General features: G+C 44.7%; 1 protein-coding gene across 3 annotated transcripts in view; it reads right to left on the reverse strand.

The window, feature by feature from the left end:
• The window catches only part of LOC126299587 (ras GTPase-activating protein raskol-like), a 703,968-nt gene that overhangs the window by 538,785 nt on the left and 143,651 nt on the right, over window positions 1–21,532 (reverse strand). For all 3 annotated transcript variants that reach the window (XM_049991602.1, XM_049991601.1, XM_049991599.1), the window contains exon 3: window positions 7,949–8,088. In XM_049991602.1, coding sequence (XP_049847559.1) covers window positions 7,949–8,088 — 140 coding nt within the window. The remainder of the gene's footprint in view (window positions 1–7,948; window positions 8,089–21,532) is intronic.

A 21,532-nucleotide genomic window follows, 5' to 3' on the forward strand; every position in this document is an offset into this window, starting at 1 on the left:
GTGTACTCTAACCACGTGTTCATTTTGTGTTGTAGCGAGAGGAAACCGACCACCCACCTATCATACTACCCTCTCCTCATCCAGCCAGGAACCATAAAACATCACAAGAGGGCACACCCATAACAATTTGGCGCACTGTTGCTGGTCTATTAGCACCGACAACTCTACGGGAATGCCGCTGCTCTCGGTCTTTAAGTGAAGGCCGTCGGCTACTGCCTTGTCCGTGGCTACAGGCAATGCCTAACATTTGCTGTTCTCGGCACAATCTTGAGAATGTGGGTCTTGCAAGACTGAATTTTCTAACGTTCTCGAAAATGGAATCGCATGCGTCTAGCTCCAACTATCATTCTGCGTTCAAAGTCTGTTAATTTCCGTCGTGCGGCCATAATCAATGACAGCTCTGCCACTGTAAAGTTTCTGGTTAGCAGGTTAATGGGTAAATGTCTGTGCGGTGCTGAAGATCCACCCTAGACACGTTTGATCTCGGAAACACGGACGTTTGAGTAATCCCCGATAAGCCAAAATCCATACCTCTTGGACCGATCATCATCCCCATTCAAAGTAAGTTAACTTCCGACGTGCTGCCATGCTCACTACACAGCTATCTGTAACAGACGGTTCGTACATCGTGTTCACAGTTCCGTCCTACGCCGCATCTAGCCGCGGCATTCGGGCATCATTCACGGCACCTCTTTAAATGTGACAATCCTTCCCGTGACTTTCGACCATCTACCATAAGTTAGGAAGGGAAACTACAGTTAGACGTCAAAGTCGTGGCCTTAAGACGTAAAAGTCGTGGCCTTAAGGCCAGCGCATTAGCTCCGAAAGAACAAGTACGAGAAGGAAACAATTTCACTGTGTCCATGTTGAAGGAATCCCCCAGGTATTCGCCTGAAGTCAAGGAAAATCACAGAAATTCCAAATCTGGATAGCCTATTGGTGAGCATATGTGAGGAAGAAGAAGCTATCGTAGCATCACCTAGAAAACCAACAGGGTAGAGGACTTGAGAATTTACGAAATTTAGCAGACATACGTACACAGATTCAAAACTATGAATTAGTTGGTGATACCTGCGCGGCTGGCTCGGTCAGTAGAGCGTTGCCCGCAAAAGCAAAAGATCAGGTGGGAAACTCTTAAGCAGTTTTAATGCTCGATGGAAAAAAATCGACGAATATACAGATAGTTTGTTTGAAAGTGTAATTTTATCATGGATAATCAAAGTGATAAACTGCCATTTTTTTCGTAAGTACAGTGTGACTCCGTAGCTAAATGCGCTGAACCTTTTGGTGGTCCATCAGCGACGAAAGCTTCGGTTAATAAACCCCCCCCCTCCCCCTCCAACCGATGACAGTGTGGTGCTTCGCGCAACGCGATTTGTCAACAACATGGACTACGATTAATTCCATATTTTTACCAAAAGACGTATGATCCACGTAGTATCATGTGATCACGGTTAAAGTGGCAATGAGGAAATGCTTAAATTAATCTGACGCAAACCGCCTTTATGACAAGTACCACGTATTAGCCACCGCGGATAGGAACCACACCTGGAGCTGAGTTAAGGAGTCAATCGGAAGAACGCCGATAACCCTCATCGAGCACACAAAGGCATTATATTCGTATGTACTGGTAATTGTTTCCTCTGTCAAGACACATGACTTGTACATGGATACTGGCTCATTTTTCGTACATCTCGCTCTAAATAATAAAGAGATGGATACACGTGACTTTCACAATTATTTAAACGCACAACATCACACACTAAAACACAAACTGGGCAGCAGCAAATAAATCAGCGGGTTTAAAAAACTCATCTCCATCTGGATATCGTCAATATAACTCGGCCCACCTACAATGGTCGTATTACGAAAGTTGCTGCGAATGGCATAACCTAACTTTGCAAGAAGAGAACCAATCAGCCGCATTTCCAGACGTTTCACTGTGCTGAGATTTAGAGCTTTCACGTTATTACCCCTGCATTCGAAAATAGTACGAGCACTGACTTTCCATATATGCAGTCCCATAATGTTGGTTCAACTTAGTTTCAACCAGCATGAAGAGGCTCATCAGATTTTTACGTTGCAAGCCAGTTAGCTGTGAAAACTGCTTCTCGAACTTTATTTCGTTCCTGTAATTGCTGTCCAGGAATACATTCTTGCGAAAACTTGGATTAATTTTTCGTTGCTGGAGAGAGCAAAGCGGGGCTGTAAGGGGAGAAGGTAATATACAGGGTGTTTCAAAACTCGACGGCAGTATGTCGGTAATACATTCCTCATACAACGAGAAGAAAAAAAGGCTGTATCAATATGGATCATGAAATGCATCATTACAGATTTATTCGATCTTCAGTTCCTACAAACTGCACTATACGTCTGTAACACCAACTGATACACTCTGGTAACGTATCGGAAGAAATGTTCAAAGTGACCAACTCCTGCCGTAATACAGGCCTCCGTTCATGGCCTCACTGAACTCCGCACACGATCAAAAATGCCTGCTGGAGTTCGCAGTGAAAGAAGGCCTGCCACAATGCGTACATGAAGGCTAGGTTCATCGACAACAGCAGTCGAATACACGAGAGACTTTACGTGTCCTCACAGGTGACAGTCCAGGGGGTTTAATTCAGTCGAAAAGGGTGGCCAAGCAGTGAGTCCACCTTTACGTATCCAGTGCTCAGGAAAATGTGCATTCAGGTGCTTCCGGGCAGACAGACTGAAATGTCCTGGAACACCATCGTGCAAGTGGCCACTCTTCTAACTACTTACGCAATGTAGTACGCAAGAAATATGTGTATTTCTGTACAGCCAGGCTCAGTGGAAGGACGTAGGGTCCCAACAAGTAGTCACCAACAAAGGCTGCCCAGATGTTAATGCAAGATCTCGGTTGGTGAAACGATTGTATAGTTACTTTGGGATTTGGGTCCACCCACACGTCGTGGTTACGCAAATACTAGATTCCGGTCCTTGTAAATGTCGCTTCGTCTGTGAATAAAATAACAGCTACAAAGATGGGCATCATATCAGATTACTGCAGAAACCACTGGCAGAACGTCACTCTTGGAGGATAATATGCAGGACACAAGACTTGTATACAATGCCGATATTATGGATACAACAGGTTTTCACGTAAACGTCGCCAGGTGGTATTCACAGAGGCGGTGATTTATTCCTTCAAATGTCTTTCGATCAGGTAGCGTTGCTGGTAGAAGCGACGCGGCTCAACGGCACTGCCATCCGCCAAACCGTACTTTAATCCATGGCCTCGAGCTCTTAATAGGCAAAATAATTAACTATGTAGATTAAATGTGTTCTATCTCGGAAACCATTCGGAATACGGCATATTTCCATATGAAGTTCTTTTTGTTCAGAATCACTAACACTATCACCCCTCAAAGCATGTAACTTTCGTTCCCGGGTGGGAAGGCGTGCCGGTCCCCGGTGCGAATCCGCCCAGCGGATTAGTGTCGAGGTCCGGTGTGCCGGTCAGCCTGTGGATGGGTTTTAAGACGGTTTTCCATCTACCTCGGCAAATGCGGGCTGGTTCCACTTATTCCGTCTTAGTACTCGTACACCATAATTACTCTACCACGCAAACATTTGTGTTACACTCGTCAAGTGTGCGGCGTTCCCGCGGGGGTCCACTGGAGCAGATCCACACAATAACCCTGGGTTCGGTGTGGGGCAGCGGTGGGGTGGGTGCACTGCTGTGTCCTGTTGTGGGGGTGTGAACCCCTGAGGGCTACGGTGGGACGAAGCCTGTCGGCCGTTTCTAGGTCCCCGGTTTAATACACAATACACACAATGTACCTTTTCTCCTTACTCACCCTGTATAGGCTGAGCAGAGACGAATGGGGAATCATTATAGCAATCATACGCGTTGCAAGCTGGGAAACCCGCTTATAAAGCGACTTTGACAATGGGTAAATTGTTAGTCCGGTTCCCGGAACGAGCATTTCGAAAATGGCGAAGCCTGTAGGCCGTCAGAATCTATGGGAAGTGGCTACTGCACGGTGAAACGACAAGTAGACGACAAGGTATTGACATCCACGCCTCATGCCCAGACAAAAAGAGTCCCTGAGGGACCACAGAATGTTAATAGGAATGAGCCCACTGCAGCACGAATTCAGGAAACGGAACTCCACCGAGGATGCTAGAAATCACGCAGTGAATACTGCGAATTCTTCAGACAAGTATATTATAGGCATAATGATTGATATTTTTGGGGTGTTTGATTATTTGTGTTGCATAGTGTAATAGACTAGTAACGTGGGCCTTCTGGATTCCGGATGAACAGACATCTGTGCCCCAGCCGGCCAAAGGGTGAGTATGCAGATTTTTTAAAGTTATTGTTGTTATTTTTTGTTTTAATGTAGTTATCCTGTGTAGATTTCCCTCTTAAATGGCATAATTCTTCGGTATTAGTAATACATTTCAAATTATGTTAAAATATGATGTGCTTTATTCATGTGAAACATTCGATCTGTTCTTTTATACAGGTAACAAACAGAAAATAGCAAACAAATGATAAAAATAATAATAAAAAATGTCCCATCACAGTAGATATTACAGGTCGGGGGCTTGCCCACTCTAAATCAGTACAGCCAGCGATCTACGGCAGACCTGAGGCAGAGTGCAATTCTAGTGTAGGCAGAAGTGTTTCAGTGTACACTGTTGAACACGGTGCTCCGCAGCAGACGACCCCTAAATGCTCCCAATTTGAGCCAACGACATCGTCAACGGAGATCGCTGTGGGAACAGGATTATCGAGTTTGGACTGTTGATCTGTGAGAACTTGTCGCCTAGTTGGACAAGTCACGATTCTTGTTGCACAAGGTCGACGATCTCGTTCGGATGCACCGTCATCCACGCGAATGGCTGCTGGAAACACGCACCCTGCCACGGAAACAGGAAGATGATGACAGTGTGATGCTTTTGGGGACAGTCTCCTGGGACCTCGTGGGAATAATCGAAGACACTACGAGAACTACGGACAACTTGAACGTTACTGCGAACGACTTATATACCTTCGTGCTTGATGTCCTCCACGATGGCGGTGGAACCTTACAGCAAGCCAGATTCGCACTGCAGTGGTTTGTGGGACTTGATAGGGAACCCACTTTGACGTCTTGGTGACCAAATTCGCCTGATTTGAATCTTATAAAACACTTATGAGATGTTACTGGGCGCCAGTTACGCGGCCAGAAACTACTGGCCCGTTATTTACGGGATTTGTGTGACCGAGCGACGTGGCGCAGTGGCTAGCACAATGGATTCGCATTCGGGAGGACGGCGGTTCGAATCCTCGTCCAGACATACTGAATTAAAATTTCTGTGATTTTCCTAAATCGCTTCACGCAATTCCGGGACGGTCCCAGTAAAAGGGCACGGCCGATTTCCTACCCTCATCCGATGGGACCGATGACCACGTTGTGTGATCCCCTCCCCCAAATCAATCAACCAACCAAGGAATTCTGTGACCCGTGCACACATAATTTCGGAAACCTACCAAGGATTGTCGAACCCATGAGACGTAGAATTGCTGTTATACTACCTTCCAGCTGTTGACCAACACTGTATTAAGCAGGTAGTCATAATTTTTTGGCTCATCAGCGTAGTATGTATAATACAGCTGAGTGGGTAATTGACAAATTGTAAATCTGTGAGTCGGGAGTTCAATTGTCATTCGGTGCAAGGAATTTTTTCTGTCACTTATCGTATCTTCTGTCTCTGGTAATGATTTGTATGTGTGAAAAATGCCAAGACTAATCGTTGTTTGGATTGATGTGAAATTGTACGTCCCGGTACAGCTAATCTGTTCAAAAGTAGTAGGACTGGAATGGAATATCGCCTCCAATACAGCTTGTCTAATAAAGCACAATGCTGTTCAAATCAACCTTCAGGTGGATAACTGCATTACCTTACATAATACACTGAGGTGACAAGAATCATGGGACAGCGACATGCACATACACAGATGGCGGTAATATCGCGTACACAAGATATAAAAGGGCAGTGTATTGGCAGAACTGTCATTTGTACTCGGTTGATTCATGTGAAAAGGTTTCCGACGTGAGTATGGTCGCAATGAGGAAATTAACAGCTTTGAACACGGAATGGTTGTTGCAGCTAGACGCGTGTGACATTCTATTTCGGAAATCGTTAGGGGATTCAATATTCCGACATCCGTAGTATCAACAGTGTGCCTAAATACAGAATTTCAGGCATTAACTCTCATCGCGGACAACGCAGTAGCCGACAGCCTTCACTTAACGGCCGACAGCAGCGGCGTATGCGTGGAGTTGTCAGCGTTAACAGACAAGCAACAATGCGTAAAATAACCACAGTAATCAATGTTGGACGTACAACGAACGTGTCGGTTAGTACAGTACGGCGAAATTTGGCGTTAATTGGCTACGGCAGCAGACGACGACGCGAGTGCCTTTGCTAAAAGCACGAATCGCCTGCAGCGCCTCTCCTGGGCTCAGTTGGACCCTAGGCGAATGGGAAACCGTGGCCTGGTCCGATGAGTACCGATTTTATTTGGCAAGTTGATGACAGGGTTGGAGTGTGGCGCAGACCCTGTAAGGTAACAGGGGATAATATGGAACTCTTTCAAGTAATTTAAAATTTAAAGCACAGCAGCAGAGATAATATGCTGGGCGAAATAGACCGGAAAATACTTGTTTTGTGTTTTGATGGGCGTTGTAGTTCCGTTGCATAGTGTTTTGGTTTTCTTTTAATTGCAACGAATTATATAAGTATGGTGATAATTTGTAAAATTATATAATATATTTAGATTTAAGTATTTAAATATTATAAAATATTATAAACGATTGTGGCCATGTTTAGCGATTATTTTGACTACTGTGGTGTCATGTGGCCCGACTCAGTACTGTGGATATGAGCGGGAAAATCGCGGTTTTTTTTCGGTTGGCCGTTGTGGTGGCGAGTTGGGAGCGGCAAAGTGCCGTGAGTGTAAGCATGGACGCCAGGGTATGCGACGGAACAAAGTGAAAGTGTGTGGGTGTAAGACAAACAGTGTACGAATTGCACCGATTATTATTTGTGAACTTAAAAATGCATGGCCACAGCGTTAAAGTGTTTCTTTCGAATAAATAAGTTTCAATCTGAACGTGTTAGTTCAATTCACTGCTCTTCAAAAGCCAGCCAATATCTGACTCAATAATAGGGGCGCAAATGCAACCGTTTACTACCAAGCCCCTTTACAGATGAGCCACGTGAAAAATAGGTAGTAAACGAGCCCGAGTTCAGTTGCAATCCCACGAAACCGTGGATGCGAGTAGTCAACAAGGCACTGCGCAAGCTGGTGGTGTCTCCATAATGGTGTGGGCTGTATTTGCACGGAATGGGCTGGGTGCTCTGGTCCAACTGAACCGATTCTTGACTGTAAATAGCTACGTTCGGCTACCTGGAGGCCATCTGCACCCAAACAAAGATGGAATTTTTATGAGTGACAATGCGCCATGTCACCGGGCCACAAATGTTCGCAAATGGTTTAAAGAACATACTGGATAATTCGAGTGAATGATGGAGCCACCCAGATCGCCCGCCACGAATCCCGTAGAACATTTATGAGACGTAATCGAGAGGTCAGTTCGTGTACAAAATTCTACACTGACAACAATTTCGAAACTGTGGGGGGTTATAGAGGCAGCGTGGCTCAATATTTGTGCAGGGGACTTTGAACAATTTGTTGAGTCGATGTCACGTCGAGCTGCTGCGCTACGCCGGGCAAAATGAGGTCCGACACTTTAATTGGAGGAATGCCGTGACTTTTGTTACGCCAGTGTATACTATAGATCTCTTCTCTTTCGATAAAACATCTAAGTTGCGTAATAACTACCAACATAAGATCAAAAAGAAAAAAAAATGTGAACAAGCAAAAATGTGAGTTATAGTAGGCGAGGACATATAAAAAGGAGCTGACCGAGAGCTCCTCGCTGCGATAGGCCGTGAGTGTCTGCTCGTCCTGCAGCAGCACGCAGAAGTAGGGCTCCCATGCCACCAGCGGCACTCGCTCCTCCTTCAGCACGTTGGCAGGCCGGTGTCCGATCTGCGGCTCCTTGTCTGCAACACACAACACCACACTCTCATTATTACCGTCTTTTTGGTTCGTTTCTGGACAAAAAGGTATTTTGGTAGGACACACTGTACACCGTCATTCGATACTTGTTTATGTTGTTTCAAATGGCTCTGAGCACTATGGGACTTAACTTCTGAGGTCATCAGTCCCCTACAACTACTTAAACCTAACTAATCTAAGGACATCACACACATCCATGCCCGAGGCAGGATTCGAACCTGCCACCGTAGTGGTCGCGCGGTTCCAGACTGTAGCGCCTAGAACCGCTCGGCCACTCCGTCCGGCAATCTTGTTTCGTAAAACTCTATGTTGTGAGACATACAACGATTTTCAACTGAAAATCTATTAAAAACTGTGGTAAGAATTCAGATGATTAACTATAAAGTTTGAGTTTCTTCTAAACATGAAGTTTAAAATGTACCAGCTCATTCATTTTTTCATAAATTAAATAAATTCTAGAATAAGTTCTGGACCTAGTGTCTGAGGAACACAGCAAATGATTGTTAAAAATGTAGGCTCAGTCAGTGTCACCCGTTTACAGGAATCTGTTGCATAACGATCGGATTTACGATTCCAGTTTTTTGGCAGCATTCGATAAGATTGTTAATACGATAATAGCGTAAGGGGCCTGAAGATGGCAATGCTGACTTGCCGAAATTGGTTCCATTTGATATATAAAATACAAAAGGCCAAAACATACTGCTGTTGATAAAGTTTTTAGAATCAAGAAATACGTACCAGCCGATGTCCCCCAGGCCATAATGGACCGATGGAGACTGAATATTAAAACAGTCTCAATCCCTATGTATCGGTTTCGATTATACAACGATATTCAGATCAATTTAGTATCCACGGTGATATGTTGTTGCCTCTCCACAACTGCTCGATACCTGATAGGAAGCGTTATGTCATCGAAGGTTTGACAGCTACTGTACAACTGTTTGCTAAATAACTCTTCCTTATAACGCTGTAACCGCATGTTTTGCAATGAAAATAGTGTTTGACTGCCCCTATGACTTAGAAGTTTCAACGAGAAATACTTATCAGTTTTAAGACTATTCGATTGCCCAGCTCTGTTCTCCATAGTTTCACACCACTTCACCATAATATATTTCATAAAATAAATTGACCAGTTACTAAAAAAAGTCCATACAATCATTCGCAGAAGTATAACATAGTATTGTTGTTGTAGCCACGTTTGTTTTTAATTTTCACATAATGTTTCAAATATTTTGTCAACCATCCAAGTTTGTAGAAGAAATAAAAGTTCTTTACCCAAATGGTGGCTTCAGGGAGCTTGAGAAGAAAAATGAGATTCTTCGAGATTCATAAACGGTTCGTTATTCAGTACGACGAGATCTTTTTTTCTTTCGCACAATTAGATAAAAAATTCGTAATCGGCTCTCCACCCTTCAAAAGTCGATAAATGTAATTCCCTGCGGTTCCTTCGTTTGACTTTCTCTGCTGATGCACTGAAATACGGCAAACTGGTACGACTATTTGTCGTGGTGCGCTTGTTACTGCTTACGGGTTGTACCCGCGCTACAATGAAGGCGCACGCGATGTGGATAGCAAACGGAAGGGTCATTTGAATTCAAGGGGAGGACGAATACGCAACACTTTCACTTAAGTCCTACTTAGCGTTGCGATACACTTCCTGTGGTAGTGGTAGCACTGGTGGTGGTCTGACACCTACCAACGTGACAGACGCTCCGTTTCATCAATAATGGAAGGAAACCGACACTGTCTAATGAAGCACAAGTTCCACAGCATACAATGGCAGGCGGCGCTCTTGAAAATATTTCAGAGAGGAAAATGATACATCGTGACACTTTATGGCGTTTCGTAACTTCTATATCTTCATGTATAGTCCACAAGTCAGCGTGGGTACGTTTGTTCCCACTATCATTTTCTTCTTCTCAGATGACCCAAAATATGGACCACCAGGCAATTTTAATTCCGTATTTGTTTTTCTCTTCTTTTTCTCCAATGCTCTTTCATCTGTTCACTACGCTCTTTCTTTCACCTTCTGACCATGTCTTACCAGCTTTTCTCACTCTTCTACCTTGCAATCCTTGCATATTCAATATTTTTTGACAAAGCAGTCCTCTGCCAGTTGATTCTACAGCTTTTATACTTTTTTCCAAATCCTGTTTTATATCAAAGATCCATCCTGTTATTGGTATCTTATCCCATAATATCTGAAGTTCTTTTTGACGGATCTACTGTTTTGCATTCGATATAAAAATCCAAAAAGTACTATCTTCTTTTTATCGTTACTTCTGACATGTTTCCTATGTTTCGATAAATTCTATCATTACTACGTAATTTTCATTCTTTCATAGTTTTTAGTGGGCGTAATATTTTCACAATGATCCGCCTTTCTATACTTCCTAATTCATCTAAATTATTGTTTAATGCTAGACATTCACTTGGCTATAGTCATACTGGCTTCACTATTGCACTTTAATGCCTAATTACTCATTTTTAGACAGAAATTTTTTGTTGTACAAGTCTTTGGTTATACCATATGCCCTTGTCATTTTATGTATTTGTTGTACAAGTCTTTATTTATATCACATGCCCTTGACATTTAATGCATCCTTTCCTCTATAGAAGATTTGTCGAAACTATCTTCTTCGATTAACCCTCTCCCCCCCCCCCCGAAAGCCACATTTATATTTTTTTTATCGTCTCAGTTTGGCCAATATATGTTTTCAGAAATTTTGGGGCATTTTTAATGTTTCTAAAAAACGGGTTGTCTCTGAAGAAATTCTTAAGTCGGTCCTACCGGCTATTTCTTATAAATCATCTGCAAATGCGAGACAATTTATTCCGTTATTTTGGTTTCCTCTTCCCAACTTTATTGCTGAAATCTTCATTCAGTTTTTCATTCCAAATTCTCACTATTTTTTTCTAAAACACAACTGAAAAGAGTGCGACTGCTACGGTCGCAGGTTCGAATCCTGCATCGGGCATGGATGTGTGTGATGTCCTTAGGTTAGTTAGGTTTAAGTAGTTCTAAGTGCTAGGGGACTTATGACCACAGCAGTTGAGTCCCATAGTGCTCAGAGCCATTTTTTGACAACTGAAAAGAATGGATGATAGGTCATTATCTTGCCGTACACCTGTGTTTATTTCGAAGGGCTGAGATACTTCTCCCAAACATTTCACCTTAGACACTGTACCTGTAAGTGTTTCACGAATTAGTTTTGCTAATTTATGTGATGTCACCGCCAGACACCACACTTGCTAGGTGGTGGCCTTTAAATCGGTCGCGGTCCGGTAGTATACGCCGGACCCGCGTGTCACCACTATCAATGATTGCAGACCGAGCGCCGCCACACGGCAGGTCTAGAGAGACTTCCTAGCACTCGCCCCAGTTGTACAGCCGACTTTGCTAGCGATGGTTCGCTGAATAAATACACTCTCATTTGCCGAGACGATAGTTAGCATAGCCTTCAGCTACGTTAATTGCTACGATCTAGCAAGGCGCCATTATCAGTTTCTATTGATATTGTAAATCATGTATCGTCAAGACCGACGTTCACCATTAATGGATTAAAGTTAAGTATTCCACCAGCTACGTCCGTTTTTCGCAATTCTAATTTCCTTGTCATGTTCCAGACCTCACGCCAGCTTGCGTGAGCTGAGACGCGTGCATTTCGGCCTCCTTTAGTAATACGGAGTTGGCTCTCCTGCCAACCACAAAAATTTAGACTTCACACCAAACGATCGGATTATTTTATCTAGTTTGTCATTCCAGCCCTCCCCCCGCCACCCCTTCCCTGTTTCATTCGCAAATGGCGCGTGGCGGGAATGATTGTAGGTAAACCTCAGTATGAGTCTCGTCGTGATCGTTTCCTCTGTACGTGTTGCTGCGGGTCGCTAGTCTCCTGCCGTTGCAGGCTTCCTGCAGACGTCACTATCCACGATCGTTAGTATATATCATAAACAGCAACGGCCGTGTAACACTACTCCCTTGTAATACCTCAGATATTACCATTAATCTACCAACTTGGTTTTGTTAAGAACTTCGTTCAGTCCCAGGTTGGACACGAACATAATAGCAACCAGGTTTGTTGTATACTAGAGTCCAACTCCTCCGCAACGTTTTACGTCGAATGCAGTGCAATTAATTTGGCATTCGAATACCTAATATTATATTACTGCTTCGTTTCATTACGACCCGTCACAAATATATGCACATTTTTTTTTACTGTGTGCATTATTCTATTTGCTGTTATAGTAAACGATTTAGAACTAAATTAGTGAGGTGATGTGATCTTACACATCACAAGTTTGCTGTTATTATTGTTCATTCACAGATTATTATTTAAATTCAAATATACCGTTGTAAAACAGGTACGCAGCTAGCAATACACAATGTAATATACCTTGAACATAAAACTGATAGTTGAGAAAATGATACATCCACAAACACAGCCGCGCCGAGTGACCGAACGGTTTGAGGCGCCGCGCACGGATTATGCGGCCCCACCCGCCGGAGGTTCGAGTCATCCCTCGAGCATGTGTGTGTGTTATTTTTAGCATAAGTAGGTTTAAGTAGTTTGTACGACTAGGGAGCGATGACCTCAGAAGTTTGGTCCCTTACGAATTCACACTTTCTTCAACAAACATAGATTCTTCTGCATAATACAAGGAGCGTCTAATACGTTTCGTTAATAGAACAATATCTACACAGCAGTGTTTATTAAAAACGTGTGCACCCGTACGACCGTTGGAATATGCTTATAAGCGCAGCGCATAGTGTCCAGCAACGTAATGCTGCAGTGCAAGAGAGCACCGCATGAACCTAAAGTTTTCTCACAAACTGACAAAAAAAGTCGATGGAGATACGTAAAAAGCTGCAGCTGATCCCATTGTCCCAACCGAAGAACTGACTTCACATTACCTACACTCACAATTGAAACGCAAACGATTACTTCATGGAGGTAAACATCTGCAGCCTCGGGAAATTCTATCTAAAGCATGTTACTTGCAATACCGTCAAAAAAGCCATCATGCGTATCACATCATCACCTATTGGCCACTCTGAGATCACAGTCCAAAGGAAGAAGCTTACCAATCGGGTTTATCGTAAACATCGCAGCACGACTTCTACCTTAATAGAGGTAAAAGTGGACCTGAAGTTTGCCATGGACGCAGAAGAGGCACTTTCATGTGCTTCTTAGACTTCGGCAAACCCTTTCACACTGTCATGATCGACATTTTAGTTGCCAGATTTAACAACCTAAATTTCTTGCTGAGAGTATTGCAATGGTTTGGCTCATACCTATGCGTCATGTCCGGCAACATGAAGTCACAACGGAGGCAAGTAGAATTAGGTTTTCAAATTTGAATAAAACTGTGAATTAGGAATGCACAACGGTGTTGCTTCAGTGTGATGTGGGTTCCGATGTGCGGAGTGGCCTGATTATTAATGGAATGTTGCATAGCATGCGAAGCTGTTTATTGTGGTGTCAAATGAGTAGCGCTCACAGGTTTTTTTCCGAAGCTCAAACCGCTACTAATGCAAATTAGTTTCACGGCTTCTGTAGCAATGGACTGAGATCTGGTACACTCGCAACAAGCTGCTCTACTAATATACTGGTCATTGGATCCAAACGCACTTCTTCAGTTGGTCTAAAGTTTCACATTGTTTTCTATCGCCATAAGTGAGCATATTAAGGGCTGCTCACAGGTTCTCCCATAGGTTCCCCCGGGAACTAGTTGACTGCTCAATTGGAGCGACCATTTTACGAAAGAAGTATACCCTTGTGATTCTGGTGGAGTGCTGAAATGTCTACAGCGGGGTTGTTACGTACGCAGGAACTAACAACATACGATCATGAATAATTTTCTGTAAATCAATATCCTTCCGTCCGACAACACGTGATAGGCGCAAGTTCTCACAAACGGTCGTCACTGTTTTCACTTTGAAAGCACATAATCTTCTTTTTGCATTTATCAACCATCTGAACCATCTAAGTTGAAATTTGTCACTGAAAACGACACGGTTCCATTCGTCCTTAGAGTTCAAATGGCTCTGAGCACTATGCGACTTAACTTCTGAGATCAGCAGTCGCCTAGAACTTAGAACTAATTAAACCCAACTAACCTAAGGACATCACATACATCCATGCCCGAGGCAGGATTCGAACCTGCGACCGTAGCGGTCGCTCGGTTCCAGACTGTTGCGCCTAGAACCGCACGGCCACCCTGGCTGGCTCGTCCTTAGAGTGAAGTCAGTCTCTCCCCGTTCGTGCTGTTGGCGCTTTCGTTCCAGTAACTTCACGACACTGTTTTGCATTTTTTGTCCACTCTACACAGCGTGTAACTGTGTTCACTGATAGCGATGTCGCATGTAAAGGCCGCGGGAAACGTTCTACGAGTATTAATCTTCCCATGCATTTTTCTTCGAGGTAGCGTCAGCTTACGTGATCTTCAAGGCTGTCTCTTATTTCCTAACATCAGAATATTGCTTCCCATAAATGTTCATATATAATCCCAGTTATTGATCAATGATCGTTTGTCTGGAATATTGGCCAATCTGAGTGTGATTTTTAAGTAATATCCTTCATAAACAAAATCAGATGCTGACTGTTTCCACATCTTCACCTCAGATACACAACACCCACGCCGTTACGAAAAGAAAACGGCACAAAATTTAGAAGATAAAAAACGTGATGGTGCACACAACTTACCCTCGCCTCGAAAGTAAGGGTAACTGCGACGACAGGAATGACACACAGTTGGACAGATAGAAACAAAATTAAATTAAGGACTTTAAGAAATTGTCCCTACAGCAGTCCGAAACAAATTCAAGGAGAAAGACAATGTCCCCTTTCTTGTTAGTTGTTATCTTTATCGACATTGGGTTCATTTCGTTTTCTTGGCGTTGCCAAACAACTGTATCCTTTTTTAAGACATCAAAATAACTGATGCGAATGTGAGTGAAGGCTTCAGCGGACGTTGTCACAGTCAATAAAATTCTTCTGGTTATGTGACCGTGTTGTCCATGAGGAAAATTCTAAAACGTTTCGGTCACTGTTGCAAAAGGCCGTCCTCAGGATGTTTTTGTTAACGATGGGTAATTTATTTTGACAATGCGGTCACATACCCAGAAGAATTTTATTAACTGATGCGAAGTTCATCGGAATGGTGTTATAAGCTAATGGGGATTTCGTCATGTTTAAACATGCAGAATTAAGTGTGTAAACAACAGATAATAAACCAGACGTACAATTCCGCAACAACAGATTTTGCCGTGTCCAAATTTCTGAGATTTACCCGGCAAGATGTGGTCTCTACCCACAATCTATTGGTTATGAACTATAGATTAAAACTAAAGAAACTGCAAAAAGGTGGGAATTTGAGGAGATGGGACCTAGATAAACTGAAAGAAACAAAGGTTGTAGAGAGCTTCAGAGAACGATTGACAAGAATGCGCGAAAGAAATACAGTAAAAGAAGAATGGGTAGCTTTGAGAAATGAAATAGTGAAGGTAGCAGAGCGTCAAGAAGGCAAAAAGACGAGGGCTAATAGAAATCCTTGTGTAACAGAACAGATATTTTATTTAATTGATGAAAGGAGAAAATACAAAAATGCAGTAAATGAAGCAGGGAAAAAGGAATACAAACGTCTCAAAAATGAGATGGACAGAAACTGCAAAATTGCTAACCACAGATGGCTTGAAGACAAATGTAAGGATGTAGATGCGCATATCACTACGGGTAAGATAGATAATGCCTACAGGAAAATTAAAGAGACCTTTGGAGAAAAGAGAACCACTTGCATGAATATCAAGAGCTCAGGTGGAACCCAGTTCTAAGCAAAGAAGGGAAAGCAGAAATGTGGAAGGAGTATATAGAGGGTCTTTACAAGGGCGATGTTCTTGAGGATAATATTATAGAAATCGAAGAGAATGTACACTCCTGGAAATGGAAAAAAGAACACATTGACACCGGTGTGTCAGACCCACCATACTTGCTCCGGACACTGCGAGAGGGGTGTACAGGCAATGATCACACGCACGGCACAGCGGACACACCAGGAACCGCGGTGTTGACGGTCGAATGGAGCTAGCTGCGCAGCATTTGTGCACCGCCGCCGTCAGTGTCAGCCAGTTTGCCGTGGCAGACGGAGCTCCATCGCAAGTCTTCAACACTGGTAGCATGCCGCGACAGCGTGGACGTGAACCATATGTGCAGTTGACGGACTTTGAGCGAGGGCGTATAGTGGGCATGCGGGAGGCCGGGTGGACGTACCGCCGAATTGCTCAACACGTGGGGCGTGAGGTCTCCACAGTACATCGATGTTGTCGCCAGTGGTCGGCGGAAGGTACTCGTGCCCGTCGACCTGGGACCGGACCGCAGCGACGCACGGATGCACGCCAAGACCGTAGGATCCTATGCAGTGCCGTAGGGGACCGCACCGCCACTTCCCAGCAAATTAGGGACACTGTTGCTCCTGGGGTATCGGCGAGGACCATTCGCAACCGTCTCCATGAAGATGGGCTACGGTCTCGCACACCGTTAGGCCGTCTTCCGCTTACGCCCCAACATCGTGCAGCCCGCCTCCAGTGGTGTCGTGACAGGCGTGAATGGAGGGACGAATGGAGACGTGTCGTCTTCAGCGATGAGAGTCGCTTCTGCCTTGGTGCCAATGATGGTCGTATGCGTGTTTGGCGCCGTGCAGGTGAGCGCCACAATCAGGACTGCATACGATCGAGGCACACAGGGCCAACACCCGGCATCATGGTGTGGGGAGCGATCTCCTACACTGGCCGTACACCTCTGGTGATCGTCGAGGGGACACTGAATAGTGTACGGTACATCCAAACCGTCATCGAACCCATCGTTCTACCATTCCTAGACCGGCAAGGGAACTTGCTGTTCCAACAGGACAGTGCACGTCCGCATGTATCCCGTGCCACCCAATGTGCTCTAGAAGGTGTAAGTCAACTACCCTGGTTAGCAAGATCTCCGGATCTGTCCCCCATTGAGCATGTTTGGGACTGGATGAAGCGTCGTCTCACGCGGTCTGCACGTCCAGCACGAACGCTGGTCCAACTGAGGCGCCAGGTGGAAATGGCATGGCAAGCCGTTCCACAGGACTACATCCAGCATCTCTACGATCGTCTCCATGCGAGAATAGCAGCCTGCATTGCTGCGAAAGGTGGATATACACTGTACTAGTGCCGACATTGTGCATGCTCTGTTGCCTGTGTCTATGTGCCTGTGGTTCTGTCAGTGTGATCATGTGATGTATCTGACCCCAGGAATGTGTCAATAAAGTTTCCCCTTCCTGGTACAATGAATTCACGGTGTTCTTATTTCAATTTCCAGGAGTGTAGATGAAGATGAAATAGGATACTGCGTGAAGAGTTTGACAGAGCACTGAAAGAACTGAGTCGAAACAAGGCCCCCGGAGTAGACAACATTCCACTGGAACTACTGACAGCCTTGGGAGAGCCAGTCCTGACAAAACTCTATCATCTGGTGAGCAAGATGTATGAGAGAGGCGAAATACCCTCAGACGTCAAGAAGAATATAATAATTCCAATCCCAAAGAAAGCAGGTGTTGACAGAAGTGAAAATTACCGAACTATCAGTTTAATAAGCCACGGCTGCCAGATACTAACACGATTTCTTTACAGACGAATGGAAAAACTGGTAGTAGCCGACCTGGGGGAAGATCAGTTCCAGAAATGTTGGAACACGTGAGGCAATACTGACCCTCCGACTTATTTCAGAAAATAGATTAAGAAAAGGCAAACCTACGCTTCTAGCATTTGTAGACTTAGAGAAAGCTTTTGACAATGTTGACTGGAATACTGTCTTTCAAATCCTGAAGATGTCAGGAGTAAAAGACAGGGAGCGATAGGCTATTTACAATTTGTACACAAACCAGATGGCAGTTATAAGAGTCGAGGGACATGAAAGGGAAGCAGTGGTTGGGAAGGGAGTGAGACAGGGTTGTAGCCTATCCCCGATGTTATTCTATCTGTATATTGAGCAAGCAGTAAAGGAAACAAAAGAAAAATTTGGAGTAGGAATTAAAATCCATGGAGAAGAAATAAAAACTTTGAGGTTCGCCGATGACACTGTAATTGTGTCAGAGACAGCAAAGGACCTGGAAGAGCAGCTAAACGGAATGGACAGTGTCTTCAAAGGAGGATATAAGATGAAAATGAACAAATGCAAAACGAGGATAATGGAATGTAGTACAAATTAAATCGGGTGATGCTGCGAGAATTAGATTAGGAAATGAGACGCTTAAATTAGTAAATGAGTTTTGCTATTTGGGGAGCAAAATAACTGATGATGGTCGAAGTAGAGAGGATATAAAATGTAGACTGGCAATGGCAAGGAAAGCATTTCTGAAGAAGAGAAATTTATTAACATCGAGTATAAATTTAAGTGTCAGGAAGTCATTTCTGAAAGTATTTGTATAGAGTGTAGCCATGTATGGTAGTGAAACGTGGACGATAAGTAGGTTAGATAAGAAGAGAATAGAAGCTTTCGAGATGTGGTGCTACAGAAGACTGCTGAAGATTAGACGGGTAGATCACATAACTAATGTGGAGGTATTGAATAGAATTGGAGAGAAGAGAAATTTGTTGCACAACTCGGCTTGAAGAAGGGATCGGTTGGTAGGGCATATTCTGACGCGTATATGGGTCACCAATTTAGTATTGGAGAGCAGCGAGGAGGGTAAAAATCGTAGAGGGAGACCAATAGATGAATACTCTAATAAACAGATTCAGAAGGATGTAGGTTGCAGTAGGTACTGGGAGATTAAGCTTGCACAGGATAGAGTAGCATGGAGAGCTGCATCAAACCAGACTCAGGACTGAAGACCACAACAGCAACAAATCAACTCTTACGATCGTCTGTTTGTACAAACTGTTTTCATGTGTAGGTACAACTACTGTGGTACTTTAGGGTAGGATTACCAATGACGTCCCATCCGTACCCGAGTGGTGAGCGCGTCTGCCTCTGATGCGGAGCACCCGGGTTCAATTCCGTTACTGCCAGGGAGTTCTCTCGGTGTCACATGACACAGGATGATACGGCGGCCGATCGACATAGCATGGTGTTCAGGGCCTGGTGGGTGAGTTATTTTAATGATTTTACAGTACAGTCTGTCGTAGCTTCGTAATATCTTTTAATACACAAGTTTTGTGACGTACTACCTAGTATACGGTAGACTGCATTGCATCTGAGGTTGGTATTTAACGTCTCATCGTCCTCACATCATTCCGATTGGAGAAGAAAATTGTCCGTATCCCTCCCCAAACAACCACCCTGGAATCGGCTTTTAACGATGTAGAGAATCTTAGGCAAAAATGAATCTAGATGCCCGATCGGAGGTTCAGCCACCGTTCTCCCCAATACGATTCTGGTGACCCAACACCTCGCTGGGACTGGCGTACAAAATGCCCCAGAGGCCTAGATTGGTCTACGTGTTCTTTGCCGGTCTAAATGACAAGTACAATACTTTGTTGCAGTCTAGTCGATTGTTCAGTCGTTCGTTCGTCGTATAATAAGAGCTTAATTCCTGTTCGTAGACGAGTTTTTAAAAGACTGACTACTAGCATGCACTTAACTCAACAGCTGATGACACATTTCTCGCGTCATCAGCTCTACAATTTGTTATTCTGAAAATTTGGACTGAATTACTGTAAAAAGGAAACGCCAACGGCGACATACGCTAGGCGAGGTAGCACCAAAGTCGGGGCATGGCTGCACGCTTGTGCGGTTTGCCGCGATGCCAGTGAGGCAGCACTACGGTGCCCGTTCTCGCGGCAAATAAAAGAAATCGACTTGCTTCCTAACGAAGACTGATGACTCGTAATGACCGTTCAAATCGCGTAAACGTAACTGACCCAGTGACGGCAAATTGCTGCCGAAACGAGCCTTTATTACCACTGAATGTCATACGTTTATCTGCGCTATCGCTGTCACCTCGGCCGCCACATTGTACTTGTGAAATGAGAACAGACAACTGTATGAACATGATGTCCAGTTTTTGCTATGTTTCGGTGTCAGTTTACGAGCTACATTATAATGAACTTCCTCAATATAAATCCCCTCAACTAGTTAGTTGTCTTACCTGGTTAGCAGCATGTAGAGTTGTGCTCTGGGCTACTTTACATTCTACACTCCCGGAAATTGAAATAAGAACACCGTCAATTCATTGTCCCAGGAAGGGGAAACTTTATTGACACATTCCTGGGGTCAGATACATCACATGATCACACTGACAGAACCACAGGCACATAGACACAGGCAACAGAGCATGCACAATGTCGGCACTAGTACAGTGTATATCCACCTTTCGCAGCAATGCAGGCTGCTATTTTCTCATGGAGACGATCGTAGAGATGCTGGATGTAGTCCTGTGGAACGGCTTGCCATGCCATTTCCACCTGGCGCCTCAGTTGGACCAGCGTTCGTGCTGGACGTGCAGACCGCGTGAGACGACGCTTCATCCAGTCCCAAACATGCTCAATGGCGGACAGATCCGGAGATCTTACTGGCCAGGGTAGTTGACTTACACCTTCTAGAGCACGTTGGGTGGCACGGGATACATGCTGACGTGCATTGTCCTGTTGGAACAGCAAGTTCTCTTGCCGGTCTAGGAATGGTAGAACGATGGGTTCGATGACGGTTTGGATGTATCGTACACTATTCAGTGTCCCCTCGACGATCACCAGAGGAGTACGGCCAGTGTAGGAGATCGCTCCCCACACCATGATGCCGGGTGTTGGCCCTGTGTGCCTCGATCGTATGCAGTCCTGATTGTGGCGCTCACCTGCACGGCGCCAAACATGCATACGACCATCATCGGCACCAAGGCAGAAGCGACTCTCATCTGCTGGGAAGTGGCGGTGCGGTCCCCTACGGCACTGCGTAGGATCCTACGGTCTTGGCGTGCATCCGTGCGTCGCTGCGGTCCGGTCCCAGGTCGACGGGCACGTGCACCTTCCGCCGACCACTGGCGACAACATCGATGTACTGTGGAGACCTCACGCCCCACGTGTTGAGCAATTTGGCGGTACGTCCACCCGGCCTCCCGCATGCCCACTATACGCCCTCGCTCAAAGTCCGTCAACTGCACATACGGTTCACGTCCACGCTGTCGCGGCATGCTACCAGTGTTAAAGACTTGCGATGGAGCTCCGTATGCCACGGCAAACTGGCTGACACTGACGGCGGCGGTGCACAAATGCTGCGCAGCTAGCGCCATTCGACGGCCAACACCGCGGTTGCTGGTGTGTCCGCTGTGCCGTGCGTGTGATCATTGCTTGTACAGCCCTCTCGCAGTGTCCGGAGCAAGTATGGTGGGTCTGACACACCAGTGTCAATGTGTTCTTTTTTCCATTTCCAGGAGTGTACATACCGGTCACGTGATCCACTT

Source organism: Schistocerca gregaria, chromosome X (assembly GCF_023897955.1).
Source record: "Schistocerca gregaria isolate iqSchGreg1 chromosome X, iqSchGreg1.2, whole genome shotgun sequence".
In the NCBI taxonomy this organism is placed as follows: Eukaryota; Metazoa; Arthropoda; class Insecta; order Orthoptera; family Acrididae; genus Schistocerca; species Schistocerca gregaria.